This window comes from Globicephala melas, chromosome 16, assembly GCF_963455315.2.
Source record: "Globicephala melas chromosome 16, mGloMel1.2, whole genome shotgun sequence".
Lineage (NCBI taxonomy): Eukaryota > Metazoa > Chordata > Mammalia > Artiodactyla > Delphinidae > Globicephala > Globicephala melas.
The window spans coordinates 30,412,573-30,428,525 of record NC_083329.1 but is presented as its reverse complement, the minus strand read 5'-3'; the positions used below and the strand labels follow the sequence as shown (position 1 = coordinate 30,428,525).

General features: G+C 54.6%; 1 protein-coding gene across 3 annotated transcripts in view; it reads right to left on the bottom strand.

Moving 5' to 3' along the window:
• Window positions 1–4,349: 4,349 nt before the first annotated feature.
• The window catches only part of SLIT1 (slit guidance ligand 1), a 207,181-nt gene continuing 195,577 nt past the window's right edge, over window positions 4,350–15,953 (bottom strand). For all 3 annotated transcript variants that reach the window (XM_060286113.1, XM_030865222.2, XM_060286114.1), the window contains exons 31-37: window positions 13,727–13,864; window positions 12,656–12,893; window positions 10,968–11,098; window positions 10,329–10,483; window positions 8,920–9,208; window positions 8,359–8,570; window positions 4,350–7,663 (exon numbers count right to left, since the gene is read on the bottom strand). In XM_060286113.1, coding sequence (XP_060142096.1) covers window positions 7,425–7,663; window positions 8,359–8,570; window positions 8,920–9,208; window positions 10,329–10,483; window positions 10,968–11,098; window positions 12,656–12,893; window positions 13,727–13,864 — 1,402 coding nt within the window. In that variant the 3' untranslated portion in view covers window positions 4,350–7,424. The remainder of the gene's footprint in view (window positions 7,664–8,358; window positions 8,571–8,919; window positions 9,209–10,328; window positions 10,484–10,967; window positions 11,099–12,655; window positions 12,894–13,726; window positions 13,865–15,953) is intronic.

The window sequence follows — 15,953 nt, the reverse complement described above, 5'->3', positions numbered from 1 at the left end:
AACCAGCAGGTTGAGAGCTGTTTGGGGCATTTGATCTGTAATGTTACATCAAATCCAAGCTTTAATCGTTCCCTCTTCTCATCTGGTTATGTTATATATTGTATATTATATATATATAATATATATATATAATATATTTTATACACACACACACACACACACACACACGTATGATAAACCGGTCAGTGGTCAGCCCCCAGACCTGCAGAGCAGATTTCCAGGTTTTCTTTCTGATGTGTTGCCTGTAAGCAATAAGATTCTAGGTAATAGCATTTATTCCGGGCTCTGCGTTAGCCCTTGTCTCAGAGGATAGGGTGGGGGTAGAACAGCTCTTGCTAAGACCTCTTGCCTTTGCTGGAGAGGTTGCTGTACTTGAATTTTTGCTTCTGTTTGTCTGCACGCTCCTTCACATCATACGACACTAGCGATGGATGAGAAATCTGCCAGCACCAGACACATCAAAAATTGGGCATAGAGACTGAAAAATTATCAATTTTCCATGAATTTGTAGGGTTTACAGAATCTAGCTGAGGCAAAACGCATTTGGCTGTAGCGTAAGTGTAAGAACCTTTCACATTAAAAATGTAAATGGCCAATAAAAAGTCCTTTGACTGTATCTGAGCTACCTTTAAGAGCTAGCCCATTTCCTGTACTCCTCCTCTGTGCCTGAGTTTGAAATATCTGAAGCCCCCTCCGTGTCTGGGGTTAAATCATTTAGGTTCATGCAAAGAGGGCAGTTGCCTCTCCAAGCGTCCCAGCGTGTTCAGCCCAACAGATTTCTAAGCTGTTTAGCAGCCTCTCCTTGTGACCGTCCTGAACTTTATGAAAAATACCCCACACCCAGATAACCATTAATAGAATAATGTAGTTTTTTAGGCTTTTGGAATATGTCTTCTCTTTTGTATTTATGATGGTGTTTGGAATTTTTCACTAGTGTTTTTTTAGATTGAAGTGGGTGCGTTAGGATAAAACTTTCCATTGCTGAGCCTGAAGCAAGCAAGGGGAAAGAAGCGGACCTATGTTGTGTCTTTGGGAAGGTGACTACTTCTTGTGGTGGGGGGAGGGCGGGGGTGCGTTATAGATTATGTGGGGTAAAATAGAATTCCGCCCTGAGGCTCCCGAGTCTTACGGCCTTGTAATAAAGAATCCCTTTATTAGCCTCACGTAATCTCAATAGAAGCCTGCTGTTTACCCTCAGGGAACAAGTAGTTTTCAAAATTGAGCTCCTCCCAGGTCATTGGCCAGTGCCTGTGTGCAGGCACTGGTCATCTTTGTGAACTCATGGCATTATTTTCCCATACGTATTATGATATTAAGAAATTCAACCCCAACCTGTATGAAAAGCACAGCCCAGGGTCCTACTTTTAGGCTAGAGTTAATGCCTTTGAGAGGCCAGGGGGTCATAGGAGGCCCATGCAATTTAACTGAAGCTCAGGTGCCGTGTTGGGTTTTTATTGGTTTCAGGCCACAGCCTTCAGAATGAGTTTAGGGCAGGGCTGCTGATCTGGCTGTGGATCCAGGGAGCTCTAAGATGAATCTCTACCGTTCCTGTAAAGGTCTTTCTGGTTCTTCCCAGTGTTGTCATTGCCGAGGTCAATCTCGTAGTTGTTCAGACGTGCTCCTTTTTGCTGTCTTGTGAGTCTTAGCCAGCGATCCAGATGCCCAAGGACAGAGTCTTCAGAGGGCCTAGCTCCTTCCTGGTACCAAGTGTGTGATCCTGACCCGTGTGAAGGCGGTCTTGTCAAAAGTAGTGAAATGAGGATTTCTGCAAACGGTAATCCGGATGGTCAGCATGTATCCCTTGGGCCTGGACTTCCACTATGTTAGTGAGTGTAGGAAAATACTGTGTCTTTTATGGAAGAAAATTCAATGTATGCTGTGAATTTGTTGGTTTGAAACATTGAAAATTTTTCATTAGACAATGTTTACATACCTCACCTGAAGAACCTTTGAGAGTGTATATATGAGATTTAAAATATATTAAGTTGCTTTAAAACAATATGTATAGCTATAAAAGTTGGAGTTATTTTAACTTTGAATATGTACCAAGTCTCTTAAATATTGAAATCTTGTGGACTTTTTGTGCTTCTGTGTTTTACTTTCCTATTAGACCATGTAGGAAACTGTGTTCTTGTTATTGGTAAAGCGGCCCTCACTGAAATCCAAGCTTGGAAGGATTTCCTTTGTTGTTTCAGATTTTCTAGTTTGGTTTTGAGGGTTGGGTTATGGAGCTAGAGGATGTGTGGGTGGGATTTCTCTAACGTTGACATCTATTCCATGAGCTTTTCCTAGGCGCTTATTTTATTGCAGCGTATTAAACTTCTTTGATATTAAAGTGTGTTTGTGTAGTTACTGGAGAGGGTACAGAACGCGTTGAAGCCCAGCATTCAACTTGTAGCCTACGGCAAAGTTGGTAAGTTGCCGGAAGGAACCAAAAAGCAATACTTCTTGCTACTTTTGCCTCGGCCACTGGTGTTGGGACTTAAAGGAACATCGTTTGGTAGATCTGTGGCCATTTTGTGAGTTATGCCTGACTTCAGGGACTAGAAAACACAACGGATGATCCTTGGGAATTCCCACGGCAGAATTGGGAAGGTGCCGGTGCTTCATCCTGAGGTGCAAGGAGCAACTGGATCCGCGCTTCTGACCTCAGGTATGCCACTGCTAGATGAGGGGGGACGTGCACAGCACCCCAGCTTTCTGGAGCCCATGTTGGGGTATGGCAGGAAATCCTTCCACTTACTCGATCCATGACCCGTTTCGTTATATTCTTTCAACTCTCCTGGAGGTGAGTCTGTTTAGGGATCCAGTGAGCCAGTGATTCCTGTGGAATCGGCCACAATTTCATTAACAAGTTCATCTGACAGTGGCCATTGACATGCAGAACTCCACCCGATGGAAATAACCCTGCAGCTGGCAGTCAGGCCGCCCTTCTTAATTTGAATTTGGAGAACTGTCTTGTTCCAGATGAGGACTTTTCGTTGTTGAGATAGACCTCTTTTCCTCCAATATTCATCCTGTGGTAGAATAACTGGAATCTGACATGAGAGATGCAGACTGGCTTGGGGTGAGGGAACATCTCTAAAATGAACTCTCAGGGCTCAGGACAGAGGGGTGATAGAGATGCAGGGAAGTGTGGCAACTCTAGTTGGAAGCCTGGGCGTCCCTTCGACTCCCTCCACCCCCCAGCCAAGCCCTGCTATGCCCATTCCCTTGGCTAGATATTTCCTTGTAACTGAAATGTGCCACTTACTTTACTGTAACTCAGGTTGCAGACTGGTGGCTGACAGTTGTGTTTTATTTAGCCAGTGTTTAAAAAACAATATTTTAAAACTGAGTGTTTACATAAAAATTGATTTCTAGCTTCTCTTTTAAAAAAATAATGAAGACCTGACAAAATTAGTGCGTGGTAAGAATCAGTTGAAGCTGGGTAGATTGGAAAGCTCACCCTTCAGGTCATCACAGTCTGCCTCATTTACCATTTGTCCCTTGCTCTTTACAGTAGGGAACCAGGTCTCTATCCCTGCTGCTTTATCAGAAGTGGCAGTACAAATGGTGGGCTGAAGGGCACGCGCCAACGTGATTCATTTAGGTAAGTAACCTACTGGCCTCTCCAGACTCTTGAGCTTACAACCCTATTTTAACCTGTTTTCTGTCCTGTACCTGGTTCATTACATTTGCTCCCAAATCCCTCATTGCTTTGAAGGCACTGCAGTTACCATCACTGCCCACTTTCAAGGTGACCATGTGCTGTTAAGGTGTGGCATATGTGACCGTCACCACGAGCGGGAAATCAGTTTATGGTCCTGCATCAGAGGAGGGCCAGCGGGGTCCCCTTGGTGTCAGGGGGCTTGCCCAGCCTCACTGCCAGGGCCTGGCCTCACCAAGACACTGAGGTCACTCGTCCTACAAAGCTCAATTTGAGTGCAGTTCTGTGGTCTGAAGTCATAGTAGACCCATGTTAAATATGGGCATGGCTCTGTACACAAACTTACAAAACGTGGGTGTGACACTTGGAGAGAAGTGAGGATGGACAGCCTCCCCAGATCCGTGTGTGCTGTGCCGTGTCAGGCTCTGTTCTCACACTGACATCCCCAGGGAGCTATGACTAAGCCACACACACCCCCCAGACCTCCCCTTCCTTCTTCAGGAGGAGCAAGCCTCCTTTGCCACTTCAGGAAGGCTAGAGAGTTCCAAGGGCAGATACCCTACATGTGCTGTGTCTGGGCTCCATGCCTGGATTGTGGCTGGTTTATGGGCAGCCCAGAAACTCTCGCCCGTGCGAGGTTGTGTGTCAGCAGCCCTGGGCTCATCCTTGATGCAGAAAAAGAGATCAACAAAGGCAGAACCTGAGTGAATCAATTTCATGTTCACAGGAAGACAACAGACAATATCCAACATGTTCTAAAATAACACGTCTCAGGACAGGGCAGGTGTGGCTCCCCCAGGGGCTTGTTCTAAACCAGTCTCTTTAAAAGAGTGATCCAAACAAGACTACAGAACCCCCCCACCCCAAACCAAACCAAATGTCACAACTACATAGCATCTGAAAAGCGAAGCAAGACACTGGATGTTGACTTTAACATATAAAAATACTATAACAAAATGAAATACAAATATATATTAGAATCTGTTAAGTATTCTGTGTAAAGAGATACTTTCATGGTTAGGCTAACAGCAGGCAAAGAAGAGACAAAGTCCAGGCTTTTCCGTTTCCTGACACCCGCACAGGGAGCCGGGGCCACTGTCGCCTGCAGTGCTGCCAAAGCAGCAGCAGCTTTGGGACTTGCCCTGCTTGTGTCTCTTCAGTAGAACCAGCCGAGGACGACGTCCAAGTGAACTGGAGTCTTTACCAAAGGGGTGGCAAGGCTTGGAAATGGTTTCTCAGATGATTTCGCGGCAGCCTTCTTCTGGGACTCGGCAGGCCCAGACGTGAACAGGCAAGGTGTGTGGTGATCCAGTTCCTTAGCAACTTTCGGGTTGGTGGTTCAGTTGAGGAAAACTTGATCCTGGGGCGCATGGGTCTCTCGGCCCTTGCTGCCCTCACCCCTTGTGGTGTATCCCAGTCTTCTGGCTCGACCAAGGGTGAGTATAGAGCTGGGCTGGGGCGTGGGGTGCTGTGGAGGGGTGGACAGGGGTGGCAGCAAGCTCGCAGGGTGCTCCCTGCAAACAAACACTCCATCCTCTGCCCTCCCAAACCCATGGCACTGGGAGTGCAGGACTCCTGGCAGCCAGTACCTGTCTGCAGGTGCCCCTTCCACTTCTGCAGAGCGAAGAGGTCCTGCCAGACATCGCCCCTCAAGCCCGGGGAACGGTTTCTGCAGGTCAGTGAGGAATGGTGGTGGCCAGGGGAAGGTATGTGTCTCAGGGTTGGTGGGTTCCGTGGAAGGGGCAGGCTAGCTACACCTGAGCTTTCCTTCCTACCCACCTGGTGCTGGCTGCTGTCCAGGTGCCCGCAGGGGCCCAGAAAGTCTAGGTAAGAGACGGGTGCTGTGCAGCCCTAGGAGAAGCCCCTCGAGGCCCAGGCTGCTGCCCATGAGTGTGAGGGGTGCTGTGGCCTTGCTCAGAGTTCCAAGAAAGTAGAGCTTGGCCCCTGGTGAGGGGCAGATCCAGCCTTCAGGACACCTCCCCAGGTGGACAGGGCAGGGTCCTCTTCCCGTTACAGGGGGCCCAGGACTCAAACTCACTGGCCTGAGTCCCAGGGTAGTGGAGCACACCAGGCGCGCTCAGTCGTAGGAGGCTCCCGGATACTTGGTATCAAGGGCTCCGCCTGCTGCCCCCATGCACAAGGCCACCTCAGCCCCAACACAACACACTCCCCTGACCCTGCCTTCTGTTTGCAGATGGAAGGAGCCAGGACAGGGACATGCTCACCCTCCTTGCCCCCCAGGATCCCCCAGGGGCACACACTCTTGGGGAGACACTGGGACAGGAGAGCGTGACCTATCTTCCTTCCAGCCAGCTCGCTATTTAGGCACAAAGATCATCTTTCTGCGTTTTCATTCTGCATGGAAGAGAAGCATTTGTAGTCACACGGCCACATGTTCGATGACTCTTCAGACACTGACTCCTTCCTTGCAAACACTTGGAGTGAGCAGCCCTGGCCTGGGCCGGTGTCTGTGGTTGGAGCCCTCACTCGCCTCAGATCCCTTCCCAGGCATCCTTCCCAGGCATCACAGGTCGCGCCTGTGATGTTCTGTAGTCAGTCCCATCTGTCCGTGAGGGGAGAACACCCGCAGTACCCAGCCCCGGTTAGGCACATGAATAGTTGTTGACGTGATTAATGAAAGTAGATCTTCTAACTCTTCCAGCTTCCCTCCTGGAGCCACAGTGGGAGGGTCTACATTGCTCGCCTCCATCTCCCCATTTGATAGCTGAGGAGACTGAGGCCCATAAGGAAGAAGTTTGCCCACAGTGACAGAGCCGGCGGAGGTTTCCTGATGTCTGGACCACGGCTCCCTACTGGTCTGCGGCATGAGGTGATCTGAACCCCGTCTACATGGGAGGAGACCCCTCCTTGGCCTAGCAGCCTAGCCCAAGCCCCCTACACCCCAAGTCCCCCTGCTAGCTAGAAGCTGATGGCTAACGGCTGGGGAAGCCCAGGACCAATGCCCCCTTGGTGGCTAGTGTCTGGAGGTGGTGATGTTTATTCAGTTGGAACCAGAAGCCCTCTGTCCTTTTTGCTGGTGGCGTCCCCCCGCTAAGCAGTCCCAGCGGTGGTTTCCTCCGCATGAGCACCCTCCTTGATATTACAATGCTCATCCCATAACTTTGGGATTCAGAGGTCTGGTCCTAAAACCACCTCCACCCCCTGGCCCGTTCCCAAGCAAGCAGTGGCTGCAGCACTGCCAGGCAGCCCAGGGGGCAGGGCTTGGTCCCTTCCTGGCCAGCAGGAGGGGGCCCTGCCCCTTCGCAGCCTGGCCTACTGCCAGCAGACGCTGCAGCAGCAGAAGCTGAGAGCCAGGCCGGCTGCCCCAGCGCAGGCTGAGAGTATGCCAAGGTTATCTGCAGGGGGGCAAGGGGCTTCTGGGACCCGCACAGGCCACAGGTGAGAGGGCAAGGCTGGTTTGGGAAGGGGCAGTCCGATCTTCAGACCCAGGTAGCAGGCAAGGAGGAGGTGTCACTATTCTGCACTTCTTGGCCTGACCTCACGCACACATTCATTCAACAAATATTTATTAAGCGCCTATTTGTGCAAGGCACTTCCGGAGAGGGGGGCTGCGGCCCGGGCCACGCCCACCCGCCCCAAGCTGCGGCGCCGTTTGCTTTAGAAAAGTGGTTCTGGCCGCCCCCCCACGGGAGGGCCGGTAGCCCAGGCGTCGCCGTGGTGATGGCCCGCACCCCAGCCCAGCTGCCGGCCATTCGGTCTCCGCTGCGGCCGCGCCCCCTCGCCCGCCCTCTCCCCTCCCCATCCACGCCGGGCGCTAAGCGCAGAAGGCACAGCCACACTTGGTGGGCTTCTCCACCTCCTCGGCAAAAGAGGTCCCGTCGCTGCACTCAAAGGTGAACTTCCTCCGCTTCAGCCGCAGGCCCTGGCAGCAGCCCTGGCCGGGGCATGAGCCCCGGCACTCCACCCACGACAGCGGGCGCGTGGTCTGGCAGATGGCATAGCCCCTCTGGACCTGGTGAAAGTCCCGGACAGGGTCCCCCCGGCACTCGGACTCTGGATGGGACAGACACCAAGAGAAAGCCTCAGGGCACACCCATGGGCCAGCGCTGCCCCTGGGGAGGCAGGAGGAGGAGAAAAAGGAGGAGGAGGAGGAGGGTGGGGCAGCATCCTTGGACCCCACCTCCATCCCCACCTCCTCCCTGCCAGACATGCACATGCACACACTTCCTCCTGGGCCCACAGTGAAGTCAGTGAAAGGGAAGAACTTTCTAGCTGCCAAGGCCCCCCGGGACAGATTGGGCTGTCAGGGTACAGTGGCCTCCAGAGGAGTGCAAGAGGTGGCTGGAAGCCTGGGAGGCGATGACGTCAGAGAAGAAATTGAAGCCAGGAGGACCTGGGAAGGGTCCCCAACTCTCAGACTTCCTGCTGCTCTCCAGGTCCCTAAGTGATGTGGCCAAGATGCTGTTACTCTGGTGGTCTCTTCTGTAAGGAGAGACCCCAGGCAGAAGGGGCACTTAGCCCAGATAAAGGGGCTACAGGGCAAGCCGGGCCAGGGAGAGATGGGCATCTCTCCGGGGGTGGGGCTCAGAGCCCAGAGGATTGGGGGCGCTACAGCCCAATAGCAGCCCAAGGTGCAGGAGGGGACAGGGGGCACGGAGGGGTTGCTGAGGTTGGGAAAAAGAAAAGTCACTAAAGCACGTTGTGGGGAGGGACCCTGGAGAGGGCATGTCAGGAGGGGGGCCCCTGACCTTGCTCGCACAGCTCGCCCGAAAAGCCGGGGTGACACACACAGTGTGCCCCCTTGGTGGCTGAGGCCTGGCAGTGGCCGTGCAGGCACCTCAGGCCCCCACAGGGGTCTGCAGGTGCCCCAGCCTGGTTGCACAGGGCCCCCGAGTACCCATCCTGGCACTGGCAGCTGTAGGAAAGAGCATCTAGAGGCATGCACTTCCCGTGGACACACCTGCAGGGGACAAAGAAAAGGCGCTGTGAGGACAGGCCACAGCCAATCCGAGCCCACCCGAGGGCACCCCACACCCCCAGCCTCAGGCTTCACAGGGTCTTATTCTGTTCCCAGAATTGAAACAAAGGGAGCAAAATGTGATTCTCTGTTTGTCCCTAGGGTCCTTTTCCTGTTAATAAAAACTGAAAGCCAGAAAAAATTAATAAAACCCTGTGTTAGGCCACATGTTCCAATTTTGGAGTTTAAAGACAGTCTTTCCTCACCATGGGGAAGTGGAACGTGCAGGGAAGGGAAGGGAACCTGCAGGTGGGCAGTGGGGGAGGGTTCCCTGAGCCCAGCCCAGGCTCACTTGTGGCCATGGCAGGGGCCGTCGGCTGGCTGGTCGCAGTGCAGGCCCTCCCAGCCGGCCTCACAGTGGCACACGGGCCCTGGTGTGGCATTGGGCTGGCAGATACCATGCAGGCAGAAGAGCTTCCGGCAGGGCTCGCAGCCTGGCACCACCCCTGGCTTCATCCTCGTCTTGGTGAAGTCCTGCAACTCGTTGTTGATGTACAGGTTTCGGATGCAACCGTGGAAGCTCGTGCCATTGAGGATCTGCCACAGGCGGAAGGCGGCCGAATTCACGTCCACTGGCATCCCTGGAGTGGAGGGGAGGGGGCAGAGCTGGGCTGAGTTAGGCTCAAACCCTGCCTGGCACCCACCTCTGAGGTCCACTGGGCATCTCTACAGTGTTCCCTCTTGCCCTCGGCATCTGTCCTTCAGTCTCTGCAACTCTGGGCCAATGTCTTTTGCCACCTTGGAGGGTCCAGACTCCTTTCCCAGAAGAAACGGAAAAGCTGCTTCCTCTGTGATCAGAGCCTGGGGGTGCCAGGCCTGGCAGCAGCCAGCTGACAAGTGATGCTCTGGGTGCCTGAGTCTGGCCGCCCTCACCCAGGGCTCCTGCCCAGAACACCAGCTTTTACCTCCCAGAGACCCCAAAAGCAGCAAAGGACCTGGGCCCAGAACCCATGTGTACAGCATTTTGTCCCCCACTTTTGTGGTCATCCCTTCACAGCAGCCCTCTGACGTCGGAGTTGCTGAAACCCCTTCGATTTCAGTGCTCAGGGACCTGCGCAAAGTTGCACAACTAGTAAACAGCAGAGCTGGGGTTAGAATCCAGGGCTCCATCTCTCACACCCTCCTGGCCGAGGTCTCGGCAAGACCCTCTGCAGCACTGAGGCGGCCCCACTGCATCTAGACACCTGTCTCATCGAGACCTAGAAATGTTCTCGGGTGCTGGATGGGGTCATCTAGCCACAAAGCCTGCAAGTCCATCTGGGAGGTACCCAGTTGAAGCAGGGAGTCCGTGCCTGGGCCTCTGAGGGACCCGAGAATGGACCCTGAACAACTGACAAGCCCCTTCTGGCCCTAAGCCAAGAGGAAAGGTGCCTTCCGTGCAAAAGGTAGCTGGGAAAGCCCAGGCCCCCTCCCAGCCAGGCCTCAAGCCCAACCCACATTCCCATCCTTCTTTGTCAGTCTGGGCAGGGCAGAGAGCAGTGCGGGCTCTAGGCAAGGTGGACAACCCGCCAGCAGCTTGGCCATTCACTAGCATCCTCCCCCACTACCACCTTGGAATGTCCCCCACAGGGCAGTTCTCCTGAGCCTGGCAAGGCTCAGGCCAGAGAGCAACAGAGGCCCCACCTGGAATGTCTGTTGCTACCACCTGATGGAGTGGCCCGGGGAGGGCCAGCTGCAGCTCCACCCAGGCCAGGTCCTCACCTCCCACATAGAGGGGCGCCTCGCTGTTTAGCGTATAGTGTTTGCCGAAGTTGTCCATGGTCATGGGGCTGCCACCATCGATGGAGAGATTCACCATCTGGTCAAAGGTGACCAGCTCAACGGTGTGGAACTGCCCATCATTGATCGTCTCGGCACTGGAAGAAGATGGGGTGCCCCCGCCCCAGGGAATGGCCTTCAGCTGGACCCATCCCCGCCTAGGCACCTCCCCAGAAAGGCCACTGGTCCAGCAGCTGATTCCCAAGAAACCAAATATCTAACAGAGGGGACTGTGGGGACTTGATGGCCTCTGACCTGGTCCCTCCTGCTCCCCTTTGGGCACTCTCTCAGGAAAGCCGAGAAGTTTGGGGCAGGGGTTTCCAACTAATCAGCCTCCCTTCCCCACTGAGGAGCTCCCTGTGTGGCGGCTGTGGGACGGGGAAGGATGGGGCCACTGCTCAGGCCCCAGGGAGCCTCGGACCCAGCATGGGGCTGGACTCGGTGGTCTGAATGCCCTTTCTGCTCGGGCAGCCCAGGTCTCTGGTAGTGCCGATAACCACCTGCTCTTGGCTCAGGAGACCCCTCCCTGGCAGCCCCCCAGCCCTTGAGGGCAGTTGGGGGGCCTGAAGAAGGCCTCCGTACCTGTAGATGGCAGAGCTGGGATAGCTGCCCGGGTCACAGCTGACACGCACATGGCCCTGGTAGAGCTCCACCGCGATGTGGTCGCTGTCCCCATTGTACAGCAGGATCCCATTGTCCTCTGCTGTGGAGACCTATGGCAACGGCACTTTCTCTCCCACCCCACCCCACGCAGCAGCAGCACAGGCTGGCGGGCGGGGCAGACGGAGGACCCACAATTAAAAGAGAAATGTGTGCAGAACAGTCCTCCCCTGCCTCCCCAAGGGAAACATCCTCCAGGGGGCGCTGTCCCAGGCTGGCAGCCCCACCCCACCCCCACCCCACTCCAATTCCATCCACAGCCGGTCTGGCCAGGGCCAGGCAGGGGAGGGCAGATGGGCCAGCTGAGGCCTGGAAACTCTGTGCCAGGAGGTAAGACAGCTTGGGACCACCTGCCCAGAGAGGACGGTTAGACAGGATGTGGGGTATCCTGTTCTGTGGGCCTCAGGGAGCTGCCTTGGGGCCACGACGGGACCTACAGAGGACAGATTCAGGAAGACTCTCCAACAGCCAGAGCCACCCAAACCTGGAAGGTAGCACCTGTCACTGGAGCCATGCGAGCAAAAGCTGGAGCTGTGCCTTGGGAGGGAGATGCCTCTATGCTGCTGTAGGAGCCATGATCTTTGTTTCCTGCCTTGTTCCTCTCCTGGTAAAGACCCTGACCCCCCGGTCTGTAGAGCTGGCACATGGCCCAGTCTGGACCACGGCACCCCATCTCCCTGGACTCAGTAGTTGGTCCAGGGATGGGCATGTGACCTGAGGCAGGCCAATCGGAGATCTTCTCCGATCCGAGCTTGTTGACTGTTGTCCAACTAGAGCTATCGGGGAAGAGCCTGCGGTGGGGATAGTGGGATAAACTGAGCCTCTCCAAAGATGTGCCTGAGGCAATGGCTGGGCAGGGTTTTGGTGAGTTTTATTCTGTTGAGCAGTTAGGCTAGCTGTGGTCTTGCTGTGTGGACAGTGTAGTGGATAGAATTTATGAGAGGTGATCAAGGGAAGGAGAGCAGAGTGGGCATGTTTGAGAGGCTGAAAGGTTCTGAGAGAAAAGAAGGAGAAGAGGACAAATAAAGGAGAGAAGAAAGATGTGGCAGTTGGGATAAGGAATGGAATTTGGGGAACAGGGATGACTAAAGAAGAGTTTAATTTCTTTTCCTGTGAAGTGCAATGCAATCCGCTGTCCCTCCCCAAGAAACATTTAGCAAACAATGCTGCTGAAGTAGAACTTGCTTCTTTATCCCTCAACATAACGATGTTCTCAGATGGAATTCAAGACATAAATGGAAAATAAGGGCTCCCAGCGCTAGCTGTGGCCGTGTTCCAGCTACATAGAGAAAGCCAGTCTGCAGCATTGGAGGCTGAAGCTGAGGGGAGTCTTTGAGACAAGAGATGGTGGGAGAGGATCCTGGTAAGTTTGGTTTTCCGGATCCAGTTACCCATGAGACCACCTCCACCCCTGCCCTTCCCTGAGACTGGTTTTGTGACCCAATAACCTTTCCGACTGTGCTTAAACTAGCTCAAGCTGAGATCCTGATACCCACATCCAAAGAGTTTTGACTAACACAGGGTGCTCCCAGCTGTCCCGATACTCTGACCTGAGGCCAGGGTCCCCTGCTGCCGGACCACCCTCTGTAACGCACACCCTGGGCACGCACCTGCAGTGTGATGTTGGCCCGTGGCCAGTTCTGCAGGTCGGTGAACTGTAGGTAAGTGTCCCGATCCACGAAGTTGACACTGAGCAACTTCTCACACTCGGGGCCGCCAAAGCCCGGGAGGCACTGGCACACGGGCTGGCTGCCCTGGTCCACACAGTTGGCCCCGTTCTGGCACTCAGTCCCCTCACAGGGGCTCCTGGGGGCAGGCGGGCGGGGAGGGGTCTCACAGAGCTGCCCACTGAGCGGGAAAAGACGCGGGTCAGAGAAGGCAGGGCCAAGGAGCAAGGGGTCATCTTCCTCTCCCACAGTCCTGGAGAGAAACTCACTAAACATCTTGGGACCACTGTTGCTTTAAAGTAACAGAAGATGCTCCTAATGAACACTTTCCCTAAGAGAATTAAGAGCCAGAAAGATGCTGAGGAACAAGGTGAGAAACAAGTGTGGTCCCTGCACCAGCAGCACCAACATCACCTGAGCACTTGTCAGAAATGGAAAGCCTGGGCTTCCCCGGTGGCGCAGTGGTTGAGAGTCCGCCTGCCGATGCAGGGGACACGGGTTCATGCCCCGGTCCAGGAGGATCCCACATGCCGCGGAGCGGCTGGGCCCGTGAGCCATGGCCGCTGAGCCTGCGCGTCCGGAGCCTGTGCTCCGCAACGGGAGAGGCCACAACAGTGAGAGGCCCGCATACCGCAAAAAAAAAAAAAAAAAAGACACAAGCAGAGCATGGAAGGTGGGTGACCGGAAGGAGGGCAGGTGCCCTCCCCTCACAGCCTCCCAGAGAGACCAAGATGCAAAAGTAAATGACCTTTAATGCAGGGCATGTGTTCAGGGGTTCACTGGGCAGGTAAGTGATGGGGCGCTGCCCAGTAATCTGTACTCACCTCCCGCTCCCTCCGCCAGTCAGGGTAGGGACCCTTTGCCTGTGCTCTGAGCTGCTGATGAACTTTCCCCAGACCACACATATGGTGACTGGCATAGCCACGGTGAAAGCTCCCAGGGTGGCCCCTGCCAGTCCCAGAGCTGACAGCTAAGAGGAGTCAGTCACTCATGGTGCCTCCCGGGGCCGCTCACCTGTAACCCTCAGCACAGAGGCAGGAGTAGCCATTGACTCCATCCACGCACTGGGCCCCATTCTGGCAGCGGTGGTCCTCGCAGTCATCCCGGTTCTCCGTGCAGTTGTCACCCACATAACCAGGTGCACACTCACACCTGGGGTGGGCGGGGGGCGGGGTTGGGTCAACAGCCCCACACACAGCCCAGAGCTCGGCCAGGAGCCTGTGCGGCCCCAGGGCTGTGTGTGTGGCAGAGAGCCTCATGGCCCTGGGGGTCTGTGGGGTCCCCCAGGAGGTCACACGGAGCCCTAGATGTCAAGATGCCCCCACCCGTCCTGAGACCGTCCAGGAAGAGAGTTTATGTGGGCTGCAGGCGGGGGAGGGGGCTGCTCTGGGCCGGAAGGGTGGACACCCAGGAGGTGGAGGAGACGGGCGCTTGTGGTGGAGGACCACCCTTAGCACCAACAGCACATCCAGGGTCAACCTTCAGCCCCTTCTCAACGTGCCCTGCTGCCCCCACCCCCCTCCCCAACCCCAGCCAATGCATGGCTCTGAGTCACATGGGGCTCACCCATCCCTCTTCCCCAGCCTCCCAGCTGCACCAGCCCAGCCTCCCAGGCCTCAGACGCTAGTGCCCGCCTCTCCACAACGTCCTGACTCCAGGCCAGGTCCCAGCTTCCTGGCTCACACTGTGGCCCACTGCTCGCCTGAGTCAGTCCATTTCTGCCAATTATTTGCCCATCAAATAAAGAGCACACTCCTCCACCCCTGTTCAGTCGCAGCCCTGCCAGATGCTCCCTGTCCGGCTGCCCCCATAACAAGCCACCCCGTAGTCAGACCTGCTTCCACAGGCAGCGACCCGCACCTCGCTCCACTTCTCTGCCTTCACACCTCTTGATTCTGGACTACCCTCTTCTCTCTCCCTGCCTCGGTCCAGTACCTCATCTCCTCCAGGAAGCCTCTGGTGAACACCCCTTGCAGGAAACCCTTCCAGACTACAAACTGCAAACTCCACGGCTCAACCACACAACCTGGCAGGTAGGTGCTCCTGCCTGATTTTTTAACTCATTCCCAGTGTTTTTCAAGAGGGAAGAAATACCTTTGTACCCAGTAAACACACACACACACACACACACACACACACACACACACACACACACAGCCCGCTGCAATCAGTTTCATGCCAAAATACTTATCCTTACTATATAAAAGGGCATGATGCTCTCTGATATTTTGTTTAATTTTTTTAACGTTAACCTTGACCCACCCAACTGATCACAATCTATTACTGGGTCTTGAGCTGCAGTCTGAAAAATGTTACAGTAGCTGCGCACCCACAGACTCGTTCACTGTCATTCCCTTATCCATTCATCCAGTGAGTGTGTACTGAATACTTGCTGGGGTCCAGGTACAACACCAGGCACAGCTGAGTCTATGTCAGTTCAGTCCTTCCTCCAAGACAGGAAGTTGAGTGAAGGTGAACTATACACCCACCGAGTGCCCCTTCTCTGTGGTGTGAAGGACTATCTGAGCAGTATCCACCCGGACCACGTGCAGTCCTGCTTTATTCCACCCTCTGAGGTCCAGCCCCTCTAAGAAGTGTGCATGCCACTTGCTCTGCCACCGCTCCTTGGTCTGCTGTGCCCACCCCACCCGGCAGCTCAGCCAGCAGCGCGGCGTCTGTCCACCATTTGGATGGAGGCTCCTGTGCGGCCCCTTGACCTAGCATCTGGGCCTCAGTGTCCCCCGGCTCTCACTTCCTGCCCAGGAGGCTCTGGCAGCTCCTGCTGGACTGAGTCCCTGGGGGACTCCATCCCCTACCTCTGCCCAAGCAGCTGGGGTTGGGTCCCTCAGCCACAGACCTGAAGAAGACCTGACCATTGTGCTGCCCTGACTGCTGGAACAGGGTCCCAGAAATGAGACTATGTTTGCAGAACTGCAGATGGGAGCAACATCTTAAAAACCCCGTGACCTTCACATCCCAATCTTCCAGTGACAAAGCACTTCCACATATGCCAGTAACAACGATGGTGACAACAGTCAAGGACCCCTTATCCAACCCTCCTGAAGCCAGACAGGTTTTGAAATTCAGAACTTTCTGGATTTGGGAAAGGTAATACAACACCTATAACTGTACATTATGTAACGTGCCAGTTGGATCTGGGGCAGCCCCTTAACTAAACATGTTCACATTCTGCTGCAAAATCTACACATATTCCCACTACATGGGATGAATGGTGACTGTA